Source organism: Peromyscus californicus, unplaced genomic scaffold (genome assembly GCF_007827085.1).
Source record: "Peromyscus californicus insignis strain IS unplaced genomic scaffold, ASM782708v3 Scaffold_7__1_contigs__length_154581171, whole genome shotgun sequence".
Taxonomy (NCBI): domain Eukaryota; kingdom Metazoa; phylum Chordata; class Mammalia; order Rodentia; family Cricetidae; genus Peromyscus; species Peromyscus californicus.
The window spans coordinates 35,782,402-35,799,408 of NW_026294595.1; the positions used below are offsets into that span (position 1 = coordinate 35,782,402).

Genomic DNA, 17,007 nt, shown 5'->3' on the forward strand with positions numbered 1-17,007 from the left:
TACTTTATTGTTAACTGCACAACTGTCTTCATTTCACCTTCATATTTATTTCTGGTAGGGTACTACATGGAATCTTTAAAAACACAAATCAAGATACAATATGTATCAAAACTGCACATTAAAGCAGTCAAGGGACATTGCCAGATATTTTTTATACAAAGGGTATGTTAAGTCTGACAGGATTAAGGACCAAATGTTTTACAATAAGCCAAAGAATACACAGCACATTATCCTAACCAAACAGCTGTATGCCACGTACCTTCCAAACTCGGGGAAGGAAAAGCCATCACCATCAGCACAGGAAGGATCATTACTCCATCTACCATTGTATAACTGTGGAAGGAAAAAAAAGAAATTTAAGTGAGACAAAAAATTAGCCACAGGATGACAGTAAATCAGACATATCATCTCCAAATGTCAATTGAGGGCCCTTCAAATAAACCCAACACAGAATGCCTTGGTGTTTTGCACATTTGAATATTCTCTTTTCACGGATCTGAACAAATCTTCAAAGGACTTAAGATTTCCCTCTGGCCAGTGACCTCGTTAAGGCTGTGTCTCTGAGCCTACCCCGCTAATGAAGAGCTCAGTAAGAAAATAAAGGGAATACAGTGGAAGATAAAACATTCTGAAAGACTCTAGGTTGGAATTTTACCCTACCTCATTGAACATGACATTGGCATTACAGTAAAACACTGGGAGGCCCAAGATCACGACTCTAATATGATGTTAAAGATAGGAGATTGCATAATTCCAGGCAGGTCACTGTGTCTGAGCCTCACTTCTTTAAAGGTTTGGAGGTTGAACGTAGGCCATCAGAACATTCAAGAGGAAAACAAATACTGTCTCTTACATCACATCTACTGCAAAACACTGCATGCCTTGGGTTTTAAAAGGCTAGAATTTTAAGAGGCTAGACATAATTAAGACAGGAATACTTTCAAAATAAGAAATAATGTTAATTTACAGGATAGGAAATGTCCATGGAGGAAAAAATAAGACAATTGATAGAAGTTTCAAGTTGGCGCTGACCTAGAACTACATTGGCAGCAGTTCAATTCTGAGTTAAGAACCTTATTTGAATTAATTCCTGCAAGTATCAGTGATCTAATGAGAGTCTGATTTGGCGCAATTTCCTGGACAGTGACATTAAGAACACTGTGCAGCTCTTCCATGAATAGGCCAGTGTGCTGTCATGCTTACACCGTCACAACAAGTGACAAAAGCCGGCAGATTATCTCCCGAGTGTCTGTGGAGAGGGTACACATGTGTGTATGTCGGTGGGCTGGGTTCGTATGTGTATTCACGTGTGTGTGCATGTGTGTGCGGGTCGTTGCAATGACTGGAGGTCAACATTGAGTGTCATTCTTCAGGAGCTATCCACCTTGTTTTATGAGACAGAGTCTCTGACTGAGACATGGAGCTAGCTCACTGATGAATTGAGCCTCTCTGACCAATGAGTCCATGGACACAACCGTCTCTTCCTCTCCAGCACTGTGGTTACAAGCATAAACCACCATGCCCAGTTTCCTATGTGGGTGCCAGGGGTCAAACTCGGGTCCTTATGCCAGTACAGTAAGCACTCTCCTGACTGAGTCCACCAGCTCATCTTAAATCATCCTTTGGTGATCTGTTTATTCACCACACTCCCTGTTAACTGTGTTCAGAGAAAGGCTTAGGTGGAGGGGTGGAGGGTGAGGACACAGTTGATTAAATGAAGGGCCAGGCATGGTGGTACATGCCTTTAGTATCAGCACTTGGGAGACAGAGCCAGGGAAAATCTCTGAGTTCAAGGCCAGCCTGGTCTACAAAGACAGTTACACACACACACACACACACACACACACAGAGGGTGGTGGTGATAAAGTCCGAAGGATGGCATCATTCGCTTTCTTGGAAGAGGAAGAGAAACCTAAGTGAACGCTCTTACTCTGCCTCACTGCAATGTTCTCTGCTGCATTATGCTGCAGTATGAAGACCTTTAGGTGCTGAACACATGCTTTAACATGCCATTGGGCTCTCCAGACTAGGGGGAGGGGTGTGCTTCTGCTTCCTGAAACTGAGCTTAGAGGCAAGCTCCAGTATGACCAACCTAAAAGCAAATTTTTTAAGTATGTAATACACAAGAGGAATTATTTGGGAGCCAGAGGCAGGAGAAATGCAAGTTCAGAGTTAGTCTGGGTCATATAACAAGATCAAACTAAAACCTATATATGCTTACATACAATCAATCATTCAATACAATTTTTCTTGCAGATTATGTGACCTAAGATATTGTCCTGTAATAACGGGAAAGAGATCAATGCTTGCCAAATCCTCTCCACCTGAAGTGACTTCAAGCCCCCATCATTGCTCTAATACCCAGAATTGTGTTTCTCGCAGTCCCCAGCCGTAGCACACTCAACTCCAATGTGGTTGCATCTAAGAGACAAACAAAGGAACTCCTTGAGCTGGAGAATGAAAACACTCAAAGCTTGCTTTCATACCATAGTTCTCATATACTAAAGTAGTAAATAACTGGCAGCTTTACTTGGCATCCTTCTCTGTTCTTTAAGACAGTCCAGGGAGCAAAAGGGGTACCTTTCAGAGAGACTGTTCATGGAAGGGTAGTCAAGAGTGCCTTACAAAGCTCACAGGAGCTCTTCAAATGGACTCACAGGCCACACTGGTTTGCGATAATGAAATAAACCCTCCCCAAATGGCAAGTACTCTAGTGTCAGTGAAGAAACTAGAGATTAATTACATTAGTGATACAAGCACCAGAGAAGAGCTTGAAAACACAGGCCATGACATCACATATTCCTAGTGGTTCCTCCTTCACCACTTTACTGGAGAACAGCAACAAAATTCAGGTCAGCCTGACATGAAGTAGTCTCCTCAAATACACATTTTTAAGATATTTGAAAAATGGACTTTTGTGTCCCGTCTTGTGTAATAAACATGAGGTTTAGTATCTTGAGATTGTCATTGATAATATGATTCCACCATTAGCAAATGTATAATGTCTTTAAGTTCCTGTTTGATGTATTACTATAGTGTAGGCTTGGTCCTCAGGCTGGCACTACTGGCCGACAGTGGTCCCTTTAAGAAGTAGGGTGTAGGAGGAGTCCTAAGATTATTTCAGGCATGCCCTCAAAGGAGATTATATGGCCCCAACCCTTCCCTTTCCTCCTTTGCTTTTTGGCCTCCACCACCTTTCTGCCACTGCCATCTAGCACCCCATTAGAGGTATAAAGGTAATATATACCACCCCACACCAAACCTCTCCACTTGACAAGCGAAACCCTGGTCTCTTATCTTGGGTAGTTTGTTCCCATGTCAGAAAGGTGATTGATGTATATATTCTATATCACATATTTCACAGTTTATATTAATACACATTGGGAAGTACACGTGTTGTATACCTTAGGGACTTAAGCTAGAAATCAGAAGAAAATTTGAGAACCCCTAGGAAGGCTGAAGAGCAAGGTAAGAATGAGAACCACGCTAAGACACTCTAAGTCTTCCGAGCTCCTCTTCACCTCCACTGTCACCAAGCCTTCTCTATTCCTCCATCATCCTTTCCTTGCCCTGCCCCCCTCAGCACTCACACCCTATTCTTCCAAGTTCTACAGCCCATCTCTTGAGCTTGGTACATTATCATACTCCCTGGGGCAGGGCTCTTCTTTCAAGGCCACAACCTGGCAAAACTGCTGCTCATCCTTCAAGTCTCCACAGAAATGTCACTCCCTGGCCTAAATCCTCCAGCACTTTTTTTCTTACACTCTTGATTTTCATCCCTATGAAACACAATTAATAATGATATATTCCTACCTATTGTACTTTTCAACCGTGTCTCCCTTACCAAATTCCAATAGCAGAATGTACAGTCGCATCATGTTCATTAGAGCTGAGCCAAGTAGGTGCTCACTTAATACTTAGTTAGAATTCTCTCCAGCTTAACACGTTCGATTTAACTTTGAATTACAACGAATTAATACCACCTCCCATCACACACTCCTATAAAGGGCAGGGAAGATTTTAAAAAATGCATCATGTCTGCAAGAGTTTAGTCAACAGTTAACACACTTCAACATAAACAATGCTTTCATAATTTAAAAAACTCAGAACAAATCATCTCTGCCATATTTTCTGTGTCAAAAACCAACAAAAGCCTATGTGCCCTAATATTTGCAGATTATCATCATAAGCTGATTTAAGCTTGTAAAAGACAAAAAAATTATAAATTTAGTCCCTCAAGCTAATCTATAAATTAAGAGCAACTCAAATCACATGAAAGAAAGAAAGAAAGAAAGAAAGAAAGAAAGAAAGAAAGAAAGAAAGGAAGAAGGAAGGAAGGAAGGAAGGAAGGAAGGAAGGAAGGAAGGAAGAAGAAGAAAGAAAGAAAGAAAGAAAGAAAGAAAGAAAGAAAGAAAGAAAGAAAGAAAGAAAGAAAGAAAGAAAGAACCACTGGAGAAGAAAAGAGTCAGCAACACTTGCTGGCTGCCATTTCCTTCACCTGCCTACTAATTTCCTACCACAAATTACACTCCAAAGAAGGGAGGAAGCATGAAGAAAGAGAACTGAGTATGGATCTCCTGATCACATTTTAATTATATGAAATATCAAGCCTGGAATGGTACACATATAGAATCCTGGCACTACCAGCATGTGGTAGGCTAAGACAGGTGACCAGCCCGGGCTACCCAACAAATTCCAGGCCAGCCTGGGCTTATCTCAAAACAAACAAAAGATCGATTTGTTAAAGTACTGACTTAAAGCACAAAGTATCTATTTCTACTTTTAAAACATGCAGAAAAGAAAGTATGGTGCTTTTGTTTTGTTTTGTTTTTAAGTAAACTTTTAATTCCTCTGCTCTTGGTCACAGAGAAGGGAAGTGGTAAGAATTCAGTAACCCCGAGCTCAGGGATCCCTCAAGTGCTTTGCCAGTTGACTGATCTCAGGCCTCTTTATGCCCCTTGAAAACTGCTGAGTAACTGGTATGTGGGCTTTATCTACTGATATTTACTATGTTAGAAAGTAAAACACGCTGGGCAGTGGTGGCACGCTCTTTTAATCCCAGCACTTAGGAGGCAGAGGCAGGCAGATTTTTGTGAGTTCGAGGCCAGCATCGTCTACAGAGCGAGTTCTAGGATAGCCCGGGCTACACAGAGAAAACCTGTCTCAAAGAAAGAAGAAGTAAAGCATAATTTATAAAATGTTGTATTCACATTTTTTTTAAAAAACAAGTCTTACCAGATTTTTAAAAAAGAACAAATTTGAAAAAAGTATTATTTTATTTTTACAGAACATATATACAGAAGGAAAGTGGCATTGTTTTACATTGAACAAGTCTCTGTTTGGCTTGAAAGACGCCTTGATCCTACCCATGATTCTACAGCCCATCTGTTAGAGCATGTTGCTGGTTAACATACACACAGAAAACCCAGCCTGAACCCAACACTAGATCTGGAGAACCTTGCAGAACCCGGAAAAATGTCTTAGGATCCCCAGGGATTCTGCAGCCACACTTCAAAAGTCCCTGCCTCGCTCTGTAAAAACCACACTCCTTTGCCACGACATCAGCAACGGCTCCAGGTATTCTGGACTGAGCACCCGCCCAACACCTGACAGAGACGCTGTGGAGTGTCAAAGATCCTGGGAGCCAATTCCAACATCAGAGAACTCTAACAGCCTAGTAGGAATGCATTAGCCATCCTTTAAACTATGAATAATGTTTTATAAAGACAGCTAAAGGTTTGTAAGAGAAGGGTGAGTGTTACAATGCTAAGAAGGTATTCACACTGTTCATCTCCTTTTGGTCCAACTGCCAAAATCCCTAAGCAAAAAATGATAGGGTACTGGGGATTATAAACACTACCCACAAGGTTAAGAGCATAAATTTTTGCCTCTGGTGTATATATTTCCCCCTACTACTCTTGGCTCAGTTCCTCAATAGCTAGCAACTATTCTTTTTTTTTTTTTTTTTTTGGTTTTCGAGACAGGGTTTCTCTGTGTAGTTTTGTGCCTGTCCTGGATCTCGCTCTGTAGCCCAGGCTGGCCTCAAACTCACAGAGATCCACCTGGCTCTGCCTCCCAAGTGCTGGGATTAAAGGCGTGCGCCACCACTGCCCGGCGCAACTACTCTTAATGCTTCAGAAAGAAGTAAGGAGAGAGCCTCTTTGAATCAGTGCCATCTCTTGCAATATCTCAGGTCTAGCCTCGGGGAGGGAGAATATTGCCATGTTCTCTACCTTAAAAACAGACAATCACGGGGCAGAACAGAACCATTTTCCAAACACCAGGGTACATTTCATACTCCATTTCTAGATCTGGGTGACACCAACTAAAGAGTTAGTGCTTCCCTCAATTTCTAACATGTGTGGGTTCAGATCAAGTTCAGTAGTTCTTTTGTTCATCAAAATGTTGTATCTTGGGTTGGTGGGGGGAACCAAAAATCCTCTGAAATCTACTACCAAAAATATCATTTCGGTACTGGCCACAGAATAATCAATGCATAATGGACTATTGTATTCAACTTTCAGAACTCATGTTAGGCAAAATAATTTAAAACTATGGTAGGTAATAAAGGATATTTCTACAATCTGGACTTCCACACAGTATGCAATTTGATTTCCATAAGAGAAAAATAATCATAAAATCCAATGAAAGTTTCTTTTCTCTGCCCTGCCTGCTCAAATTCATTTGGTTGGCCCATTTATGACTCACTGAGCCTTACTGAAATGGGAATTCTTGACACTGTTTTATTTTTAATAATTTTCGAGTTAAAAACAGTCTTGAAACACAGTCAATAATCACTCCTCCCTGCTTTGAATGACTTTTGTACCATCCACGTGCAGGCATCTTTACTGTCCACCACTCTACAGGGCTCCTTCACTACTATTCAGTGATGACTTTCCCATCATTACATGTGTTTTCAGGATTTTTTTTTATTGTTCCTTCTACAATATAAGAATTAATTAACTAAAATAAAATCTACAGAACACAAAAGGCTGGGGCAGAGCAAAGAAAGATACTGAGAAGTCAACATCATGTCATTGTCCGACAGTAGCAGTGCACCCACGTAATATGCCTGGCACTGTGTTTAGAAATAAATAGGCATGAATTTCTTCTTAAAACACAATAGTCACAGTAATCTTATTTTACAAATAAGAAAATAAATGGGTACAAGTGACTATCCCAAGCACATGAGCTGAAACCTAAAACCATTTGACCAGCCACTATTCTGACTTAATCGCCATTCTGAAAGGGCCAACCTACCAGAGACTAATCATCAACCCAGTTTTACCATCAACATGTGATCCAAACTAATCAATCTGAGCTTCATCCATCTTCAACTTTCCCTTCGAGAACAATCTTTTACTCACGGTGATTTGAGTCACCTTTCAATGATGCCCTCCTTCCCTTCCTCTACAGTCAAAATTAGTTTCACATACTCTGTAACCTCCAACAATCTCCCCTCCGCCCCCTGCCTCCCAGAAGAAAAATCACAATGTCAAAGAAGCTATTTGGGAAAAACAAGACTTTCTTGCAAGTGTGTTCATGTTCCCGTCCACCCTTAATTCATTCATCAATTCTCTCATAATTCACACCTCAAAATAAATATGGAAATTAGTATAAGGTTTATTTGAGGACAAAGTAAATCCAGTAATACATATTTTTAAATGAAACTTTGAAGGAAGGCATACTTACAACAACCTCCATCTAGGACAAAACCCACCCATTCTGGCCAATTGGATAATGTAAAAATAGGCACCATGGCCGGGCAGTGGTGGCACACACCTTTAATCCCAGCACTCGGGAGCCAGAGCCAGACAGATCTCTGTGAGTTCAAGGCCAGCCTGGGCTACAGAATCAGTTTCAGGAAAGGCACAAAGCTACACAGAGAAACCCTGTCTCGAAAAACCAAAAAAAAAAAAAAATAGGCACCACGGCCCAATAGAGAAGGAGCTAGCTAGCCAAGGGCAGCTTCCTCCAAAACACTCAGGCCTTTGGGAGGGGTGAAAGAGACATGAGCTGTCAGTAATGCCTGCAAAGAGAGGCAAGACTGGAGATAACATACCATATAAGTTAAGTCAGGGTCTTTTCCTCGGTTCACAAATGGCCTGTTATATATTTCTAACACCACACTCTGAATTGGCAATGTGCACGCTGCCAGAGCTCCGTTTTATACAGACTCCACTGCTGCTGGAGGCGTTCTGGTAGGGTGGTACCTTCAGAATATTAGCATGTAACTTGACCCTTTGGGACAGACGAATTCAAATGGCTCCTTGGACAGGTCCTATAGAACTGAAAACCAGACCCTGGATCAGCTCATCCTGTGGTAGGAGGAAATAATTACAGATCATTTCAGGAAAGAACGGGTTTTGAAGGCGTTCGTTACCCTATGAACATCCCAGCTGTGGCAGATGCACTCCAGATACAGCCCTGGGAAAGGAAAAGGGGGCTAAAATATAATCTGCGAATTGGGGAAGGGGCGGTAATTGAAGGGCACTAAATGAAGGGTTTAGCATAGGCTGCCATGGAACAAAGAATTTATTTTACCACTTCACCTTTAACTTGACTTTACTTGTTCACAGAACAAAACTGACTTTGCTCTCCCTGGCGCAAATGAAACTCAGCTGTCCCCGCGAGTCAGCATTTAGGTTTCCTGCTGCACGCCTTCCTGATATCTCAAGCCCAAGTCTTATTTTTTTTTTCTTTCCGATTTTATTTGTATGTAAGGCACATGTACATGGTCCTGTGGCTGTGTGAAGGCCCGCATGTGGGTGAACATGAGCATGTGTGTGCACATGCACGTGGAAGCCAGATGCCGGCACTGGTTATCTTCCTTGATAGCCCCCACTTTATTTTCCGAGACAAGTTCTTTGAGCCTGAAGCTCAGGTTTGGCTGGCTGGCTGCCAAGCCCCAGGAATCTGCCTGCCTCAGCCCCACCTCAGGGCTGGCCTTAGAGACGGCACTACTGCTCCTGGCTTTCTCTGGGGTATGGGGATTTCAAGCCGACATGTTGGGCTTCCAAAGCAGGCACTGAGCTATCCCTCCAGTCCTCCCAAACCAGGTTTTCTTTGGCCATGGAGAATGTTTTCCCTCCTTCTGGATTACACAGCCACAGCTCTCCAGCTTTGTTTCAGTGAGCAAGAATGCCATCACCTCCTACCTGTTCTACATCATTCTCGCTGCTTTCTGGGACCCCACTCCCTCTCCTTTAGTCTGAAAAGTGTATTGGAACTTTTCTTCTGTTACGGTAAGGGTAAGAAGGACTTCCTTATTTCCTTTTACATCTGGATCTCTGGGTCCATTTAAAATCCCGTTTCCACCCCTCGTTCTCAGTTAGACGCAGTCTCTTTCTTAGTTCTCACTGGGCAGACCTTTCCATCCCACCAACAACTGAACAAACGGTATTCTACACACCTACCGCCGCACACGACTGTCCTGACTCTACGGCTCGCTTTCTTACTTGGTTTTGTGAGATAAGATCTAATAGTCCCAGCTGGCCTGGTACTTATTTCATAGCTGAAGCGGTCCTTGAACTTGTGGTCCTCCTGACTCAGCTTCCTTATGTAGTAGACATAAGCCAAGAACCTAGAGATATTTTAAAGTTGGCAAGATCAACTGACAATACTGATGGTGAAAAGGGTATTAGGTGTGGGAAGGGACGCAGTTCAAAATCATACTCTCTTTCTCTCTCTCCCTCCCCCCTCTCTCCTTCCATCCCCTCCACCCCTCCATGTCTATCCTTTGCCATCCCTTTCTCCCTCCCTCCCCCTTTCTCCCCTCCCTCCTCTCTCACTACAGTATATTTCTGTGGAGGTGAGAAAAAACACCTTTTATATTCTTTCTGTTCCACCTTCCCTCACACACCAAATCCACTCCTGTGCTGGAGCTTCCTACTCAGCCCTCTGTGTTACATGCCCTAGCCATCCCTGCCCCAACGCATTTAACTTGGAGCAACATTTGCCATGTATTTGTTATTTTATTTTCACTGTGCCCACTTCCCCAACACTCCATACAAACTCCAGTAAGTCGCTTGACTCCGAGCCTGCATGGGGACATCCCCCTGCAGTAACCAGGTTCTCAAGATCAACTGAAACATCAGTTGTAATCCTTCGTCTACGTGGCATTTGGTTTGGGTGGGGAAAGGAAGGTGAGGTGTTAGTCTGATACTGCTTGGCAAGGAAGTGACTTGGGAGCGCAAGGGGCTCTGTGACCTCAATTTAATCGAGACGCGACTGACTATTTGAGATAAATTGAAAGAGATCACTTCTAACTTGGATTCCAGCTTTCCAGAGTACCGTCCAAGAGAAGCAGCCAGACAGAAAGGCGCTGGCAGACGCTGGGCGCACCAGACAGCTCCTGGTGGACAATAGCCCGTTTGGAAAGGCCTGCTTGGATCTCTCATTGCAGACACCAGCTGATAGGCCCCAGAGCCATCTCTAGTGACTCTGGGACAACTCTGGTAGCTCGAAAACACAGCTCCTACAAGTCAGAAATTGACATATTATCTCCCCCAAGTCTCCTAACAGTTATTGACACTATTCAGAAAGCTATGCCTCCATGCCTATTAATAACCTCAGAAAGAGCCGCGGGGAGGTGTCAAGACGAAAACGGAGCTGGCTGGTGGAAGCCAGTGACTGGATCAGAGGTTACAGTTGCAATTAGTACATTTGAGAAGAGAGAAAAGAAAGACGTGACATCTTCTGTATTCGATGTAATCTGTTTAGGAAGCTTAAAACAAAACACCTGGCCAATGAATTCAAGCACTGAGGGGAGAACCCTGATCACCACACCAAAGGAACCCCTCTAGGACGCATCTATTTGAAGAGACCAGCAGTGGTAAGCCGTTGCCTGCACAACCGTTATTTCAGAGAAGTTTGCCTACAAGGCTGATACCGCTAAGCCTTTTATAGTTATTTACACCTTTGCACAGTTTCTGTAAGTGACACATTAAGTTGTAACTAGCTCAACGTACTCTCAATAACGGAATCACTAATTAATCTTTAAAAGGACTTTTCACAGTGGTCTTTCTCCATTCCCCACCCCCAAGAGGCAGTGATTAATGGAATTCTCTCACAATTTAGCTTGAAATATGCTTTTGCCAGTCAAGCAGCTACAGCAGAATCAGATAATTGTGGTATGACTCAACAAACGCACAGCTGTTCATTTAAATATATCCGTCAAAAGTATAAATATGGTCATGAGAAAGCAAAGGAGCCCTGCACCAGGGTCAGAGCACAAGCTGAACTGGTTATCATCCAAGTAACCACAACAGAAAACAAGGAGGTGCTGGGAAATGGGGGGTGGGGACTTCTGGATGCACACTGCATGGGAAAGAGACCTGAAAACAGATCTAACCAAAAGACTAGCCACCCAACCAAAACCACTCACGGACCTAAACAGAGCAATGTTCAAAATAAAAGGAAGTGCACTGTATTCAGTAAGGAGAATTTTTAAAAATAGATGATGACCCAGGCACATAGAGCTAGAAAGCCTAGAGGGCAGAAAGCAATTAATTCTATTTGTTATGAAAAACAATGGCTACCTCTTGACCGCCCCTCCACCACACACACACACACACACACACACACACACACACACACACACACACACACACAAATAAATAAATAAATAATGAAATTTCAAAACAAGCAGCAGCCTACTCTCCAGTTCCAAAGATATGGAATCTGACTTCCTCTGTTCTTCCACTTTCTTCTTGGGTTGTTCGAATAAGAACCCTAAGCATTATATCGTCTCTCCCACTAGCTCCCTAAGAGTTATGGCTGCTTCTAAATATACCTACAAGCCCAGCATCTCATCTAACAAAGCTGAAATTATTCCAATACATCTAAAATCAAATCAGTGTTTAATTCTGGTAAATTGTCAATGATAAACAATCTCTCACCAAGGAAAGGAGGAAGACCAGGAAGAGCACACATAAAAGGGGGTTATTGGTTTTTGAGAATGGGAAGTAAGGTTGTAGTGATAGCACTGAGGTATACTGGTAATGTTGTATGTCTAGTATTAGTCAAATAAGTAACTATGCTGATATTGTCACTTCTCAGTGTTTCTATAAACCAAAGTCCTCTCTATGTGGAACAAAGAAGATATAGGTGTAACAGAAACAGGAAAAACCTCTGAAATTGAATTTAAATTGGAAATAATTACAATAAACATTTTATCATGATCCCAGGTCCTGCCCACAAAAATAGCTTCAAAACAAGGCTATCCAGTAGCAATGGGCATCACTGGTGCCCAGACTGTGGTATTAAGATGTCACTTCCAACTGAAAGAACAAGGCAAGAAGATACAGTCACCAAATCCTATCTAGAAAGAAACTAGCAGTGCAGTGGCTGGGTTCTTCAACAGATACATAGAGAAAGAACTGGCCTGTGGGGAAATCCTGAAGTTTGAGAACCTTACCAGACAGGAGAAGGAGGGGCCAAACTAAACCATACTGCTAGGTACAGATCCTACCGCCGTGATGAAACCATAGAGAAAGCCACGGAAACAATTATTGCACCGTTAACTACCTAATGTGCTTGGCCTGTGCAGAGGTCACAAAAATCTCACTTGATCAGAATTAACTAAACTAGATATGTTTGTTGTGTAACAGTTTCCTCTGAGATTGAAATATTCCACCTTGCATGGATGTTCCTTAAGCAGGAAAGTAAAAAACTCAAAACAGCTTCAGGAAGTCCCTGAAACTGATCAGCTTCACTCTGCCGCTCCCTAACAGAGTAAGCCATAAAGGCGGAGAGTGCCTCTTCGATGGAAGGAGGCAGGGCTGCAAAGACAACTCTCCGATGAGCAGAACTGCACTGAGACCAGATCAGCTGCCTGGAAAAGCAGAAACCTGCCAGGCTGCCTGGAAGAGGTGTAGACCAGAGTCCCATGGGAAGGACACTCTCCAACCTGCTAAGCTGCCAGCAGGCTGTGCAGTGTGCTCCAGCTTCCAGATTTGTGAGCTGTCATCATCCATGCTGGGGTGGACCTTGGTGATGCAGCTGTCTTGGAGTCATTTCTGCTCCTGTAAGTAACCCCTCACCCATACTCCTGTAAGTAACCCCAATAAAACTTACTGGTTCACCAAGCTGGACTTTGGTGATATCCGTAACCTTGGTCTGTTGTGGGATCCATGTCTGGGGTGGGTAGACTTGTGTGTGTTCCTCTTACTGGGGCAAGCTTTATCACACAACAATGCTTCAAGAGTAAAATAGTTTTACAGTTAAAAAGAAAAAAAAAAGCCAAGCTCAAAGTTGAATATGTGCTGTTTTACACACACACCCCATATTCATATGCACACAATAACAAGCAAGGTGCATCATATTCAGTATGCAAAGTTCTGCCTAGGCTTGTGTGGTCCAATCAAGTCCATGTTTCTGAAACATATTTTCTTTACCTTCAACCGAAAGATATTTGGTTGTTGGTTTTTTGGGTTTTTTTGGTGTTTGGGGGGGGAGCAAGATATAAGTTTATTTTCAATAGAAAAGTAAGTACTGGTTTCCTTGTTATAAGCAGAAACCACTTATTAAAATAAAATTAACACCATGTCAGTGCCATATAAGTCGGTCCTCACTCCTCCTACCTGCTTCAGTGAAGTCAGTTCCTGGTGTCAAAGGGCACAGAAGGACCAGCCTCCAGAGCAGTTTTTCCCCAAGTAGCTATACAACATGATCATCAAAATTAACACCTTAAACATAGGGGCCCTCGCTAGCAAAGCTGACACCAAACCCCAATGATAGCAGCAGCTTTTTTTCTTGTGTGGGGGAAATGGTGACTAGATGTGACTCTCCTGTGGGGTTTATATTTTGAAAACACATAAGCCAAACAAAAGAATAAATATGGAAATCCTGTAAAATGAAATAAGACAGGGAGACTCCATACCCAAGAAAGTACATTATGGTTCTGAGTTCTCATATTTGTATAGACAGACAAATTAATGAAACGACATGGATTCTCAGAAATAGAGAATTTCAGAATATATGGAAACTCATATGGCAAAGGAAAGCAGGCAATACAGGCCTATATTCCTAGCAGTAAGGAGGCTGAGGGTGAAAGGTCTCAAGTTCAAGGGCAGCCTGGAACCACTACTGTTAGACCATGTCAAAGAAGGGGAGGAGGGGCGTAAAATTTCAGAGAAAATAAACAGTGGGGAAAAAATTGGAACTATTTAATAAACTGACTACAGTACCACTCTGCCAGAAAGCCAAGGAGTAAGAGCTAGTAAAAGGAGGGCACTGGAATGATGGAGCTAATGAAGCAGTTGCTGATTTTCCTCTAAAAATCTCCTCCTCTTCTCCTTGAGAAGCAGGTGACAGGCAGAGACAATGCTGCCCAGGCTCCCCTGCAGCTGGATGTGCCCACAGGACGAAGTTCTTCTCACTGACCGCATAAGCTGCAGCGATGCCTAGAAGCTCTAACACTTGCCCTGAACTTTGTTCTTGCCACTGACAGGACCCGATAAGACCATACAGATAATAACCGCAGTGACGCTCCCAGCCAATGGGACAGAAAGAACCCTGCTTACACAATGTCAGGTGGAAATGGGCTGTTCCGCCCAGCTGTTCAGCTCTCACTGGGACTGTTGAGTGAGGGGAAAAAGTCAATGTCTATGTTCTTTGAACCACAGCGTATGTCAATCCCTTGGTTACAGCAGGTCAGCCTTACACTAATCAATGGAGCACCTAGAGGAAAATTAAGGTGGATTATCCCTAGCATTCCAATTGGAACACAGATTCAACTCTTAAAAACAGAACCATATCACACCAGCCGGACCCAGAACAGGGGTCTTGTCAGCTGCCACTCAGAGACCTGTCTTCACTGATACAAACGTCCAATCTCTTCGTGTTTTATTAACTACGTCCTCCAACTAGAATCCAAGCTCCATTGAGCAAAACTGGAGTCTGTTTTCTCTTCTACTGTACAGCTGGGTACTTAGAATAAGCTCTTAAGATGTGAAAGACATTCAATAAATATTTGTTGAATGAATACATTTAGCTACATAGAATGTTTAATAATCAGAAAAACAAAACAATTTAACTTTATGCAAATGACCGAAGAAAGATACAGACAGTACAAACTGTAAGGAGGGGAGAAAGGGAAGCTATGAACTGATGGTACAAATCTGTTATTTTTGTAAGAAACCAGCATTTGGATAATGAAAAAAAAAAAAGAAATCAAGAGCATAACAGGATAATGGACAAAAGACGCAAACTGAGAGAGAACAGCGCCAGGAACATAAACGGCTTTTAAACCTCAGGGACGACGCTCGGAGGTGACTGAAATGAGAAGAATGGAAATGACGGAGATGGTAAGCTGACATGTGCACCTATCAGTTTGTCAGTTACACTGTGGCTGGCAGAGGTGTAGGGAAGCAATGTTCGCACCTCACACTCCCCAGTAGGAGCAGAACAACCGGCAACAAACGGCGACCAAGATGGAGATGTGCGCGGCAACCAAGATGGAGATGTGCACGGCAACCAAGATGGAGATGTGCCTGCTCTTTGATGCAGCAGTGTTGCTGGCCACGGGTCCCAGAGCTGCACGTACTCAGGTCTGAGACCATGCACGAGGCCATTCCCTGCAGCCTTGTTCATGAGCATAAAAGCTGGACAGAACCTGTGTATGCATCAACACAGGACTGGCTAAGTCCACGGCAGTCCTCCTCCAAGGGACAACCACACACCCACTGTAAAGAAACACAGCACTAATATACATATGGAGCCATCACTTCAATGCAAAACTCACATCATTACCATTGTGAGAAAAAGCCTACAGTTTACATATGCGTGCGTTATATACTCGCTGAAGGAAAACTTCAGAAGATAACAACAGTGGGGAGCTAGAAGATTAAGTGGGTTCTCTGCAAACCAAGGAAGAGACTTATTTCTCTACCCACACTTCCTTTTGTGCTTTTACAAACTTGTATGCTATTGAGGAGCTGGAGAGATGGCTCAGCGGTTAAGAGCACTGGCTGCTCTTCCAGAGGACCCGGGTTCAATTCCCACCACCCACATGGTAGCTTACAACTGTCTGTAACTCCAGTTCCAGGGGATCTGAGACCCTCACACAGACATGCAGGCAAAACGCCAATGCAATATAAAATAAAAATAAATAAATCATTAAAAAAATTAAAAGAAAAACCTGTATGCATCGATTATACTGACTTTCTAAAACATAAATACTTTATACAATAATAAAAACATACAAATATTCATTCCCAAAGAAAGGCATATGAAAGTTCCCCTAATGATTCTCACTCTTGGCCACACTGAGAAACAAGTGAGCCCAATCATTTTCACACGGTTTCATAATTGAGACTGACAGAGTTAGTGATTAACTCTAGCCGCCGTCTCCTCCACCCTGCAAATAAATAAATAAACAAAACAAAAGTCTCCACGCCACCCCTGTTATTCATTACTTCCTTTTAAAACTAACTCAGCCTCACACCACCTTGCCCCGGCAGAAGAGTATCCCAAGATCCTCAAGGGCTGGAAGCCAGAATTCACAAACTACTAGCCGTCAGAAAATGAAAAAACCGATACAACATCATACCTTCATAACAGCCCAAATTGCTTCACCTGGCCTGAAAACACAAAGTCATAACCTTAAGAGCCCAGTATCAACAACCAGTTCCCTAAGGTGAGAGGTCTGTCTGTCTTCCCCCACCCCCCTTGAAATTATAGACTAACTCCTCACGGGAGGAGGGTTGGTTATTACCATGTTACTTCATCTAAAGGACACTAAAGAAGGATTACTTACACTGAAATTAAATCCCACAATATATCAAGTGTGGAGAGAAGCAAGTTGCAAGCCACAATGTCTAATTATGTTTTATCGTTTTTTAAAACAGTTGATATGTGTGTTTTGTACATAAAACATGTCTCTGAATAAATAAATTTATGTGTGGAAAGGGGAAGAAAGGAAGAAGCAAATCCCCTAGTGGAAAAGGGGAGAGGAAGCATTTTCTATGTAGGGACATGCTGGTAGCATTTGAACAGCTTGCCCAA

At 42.7% G+C, this 17,007-nt stretch overlaps 1 protein-coding gene across 2 annotated transcripts in view; it reads right to left on the reverse strand.

Moving 5' to 3' along the window:
• Acvr1 (activin A receptor type 1) overlaps positions 1-17,007 on the reverse strand; it is a 123,026-nt gene that overhangs the window by 53,415 nt on the left and 52,604 nt on the right. For both annotated transcript variants that reach the window (XM_052724249.1, XM_052724250.1), the window contains exon 3: positions 260-333. In XM_052724249.1, the coding sequence (XP_052580209.1) occupies positions 260-326 (67 nt within the window). In that variant the 5' untranslated portion in view covers positions 327-333. The remainder of the gene's footprint in view (positions 1-259; positions 334-17,007) is intronic.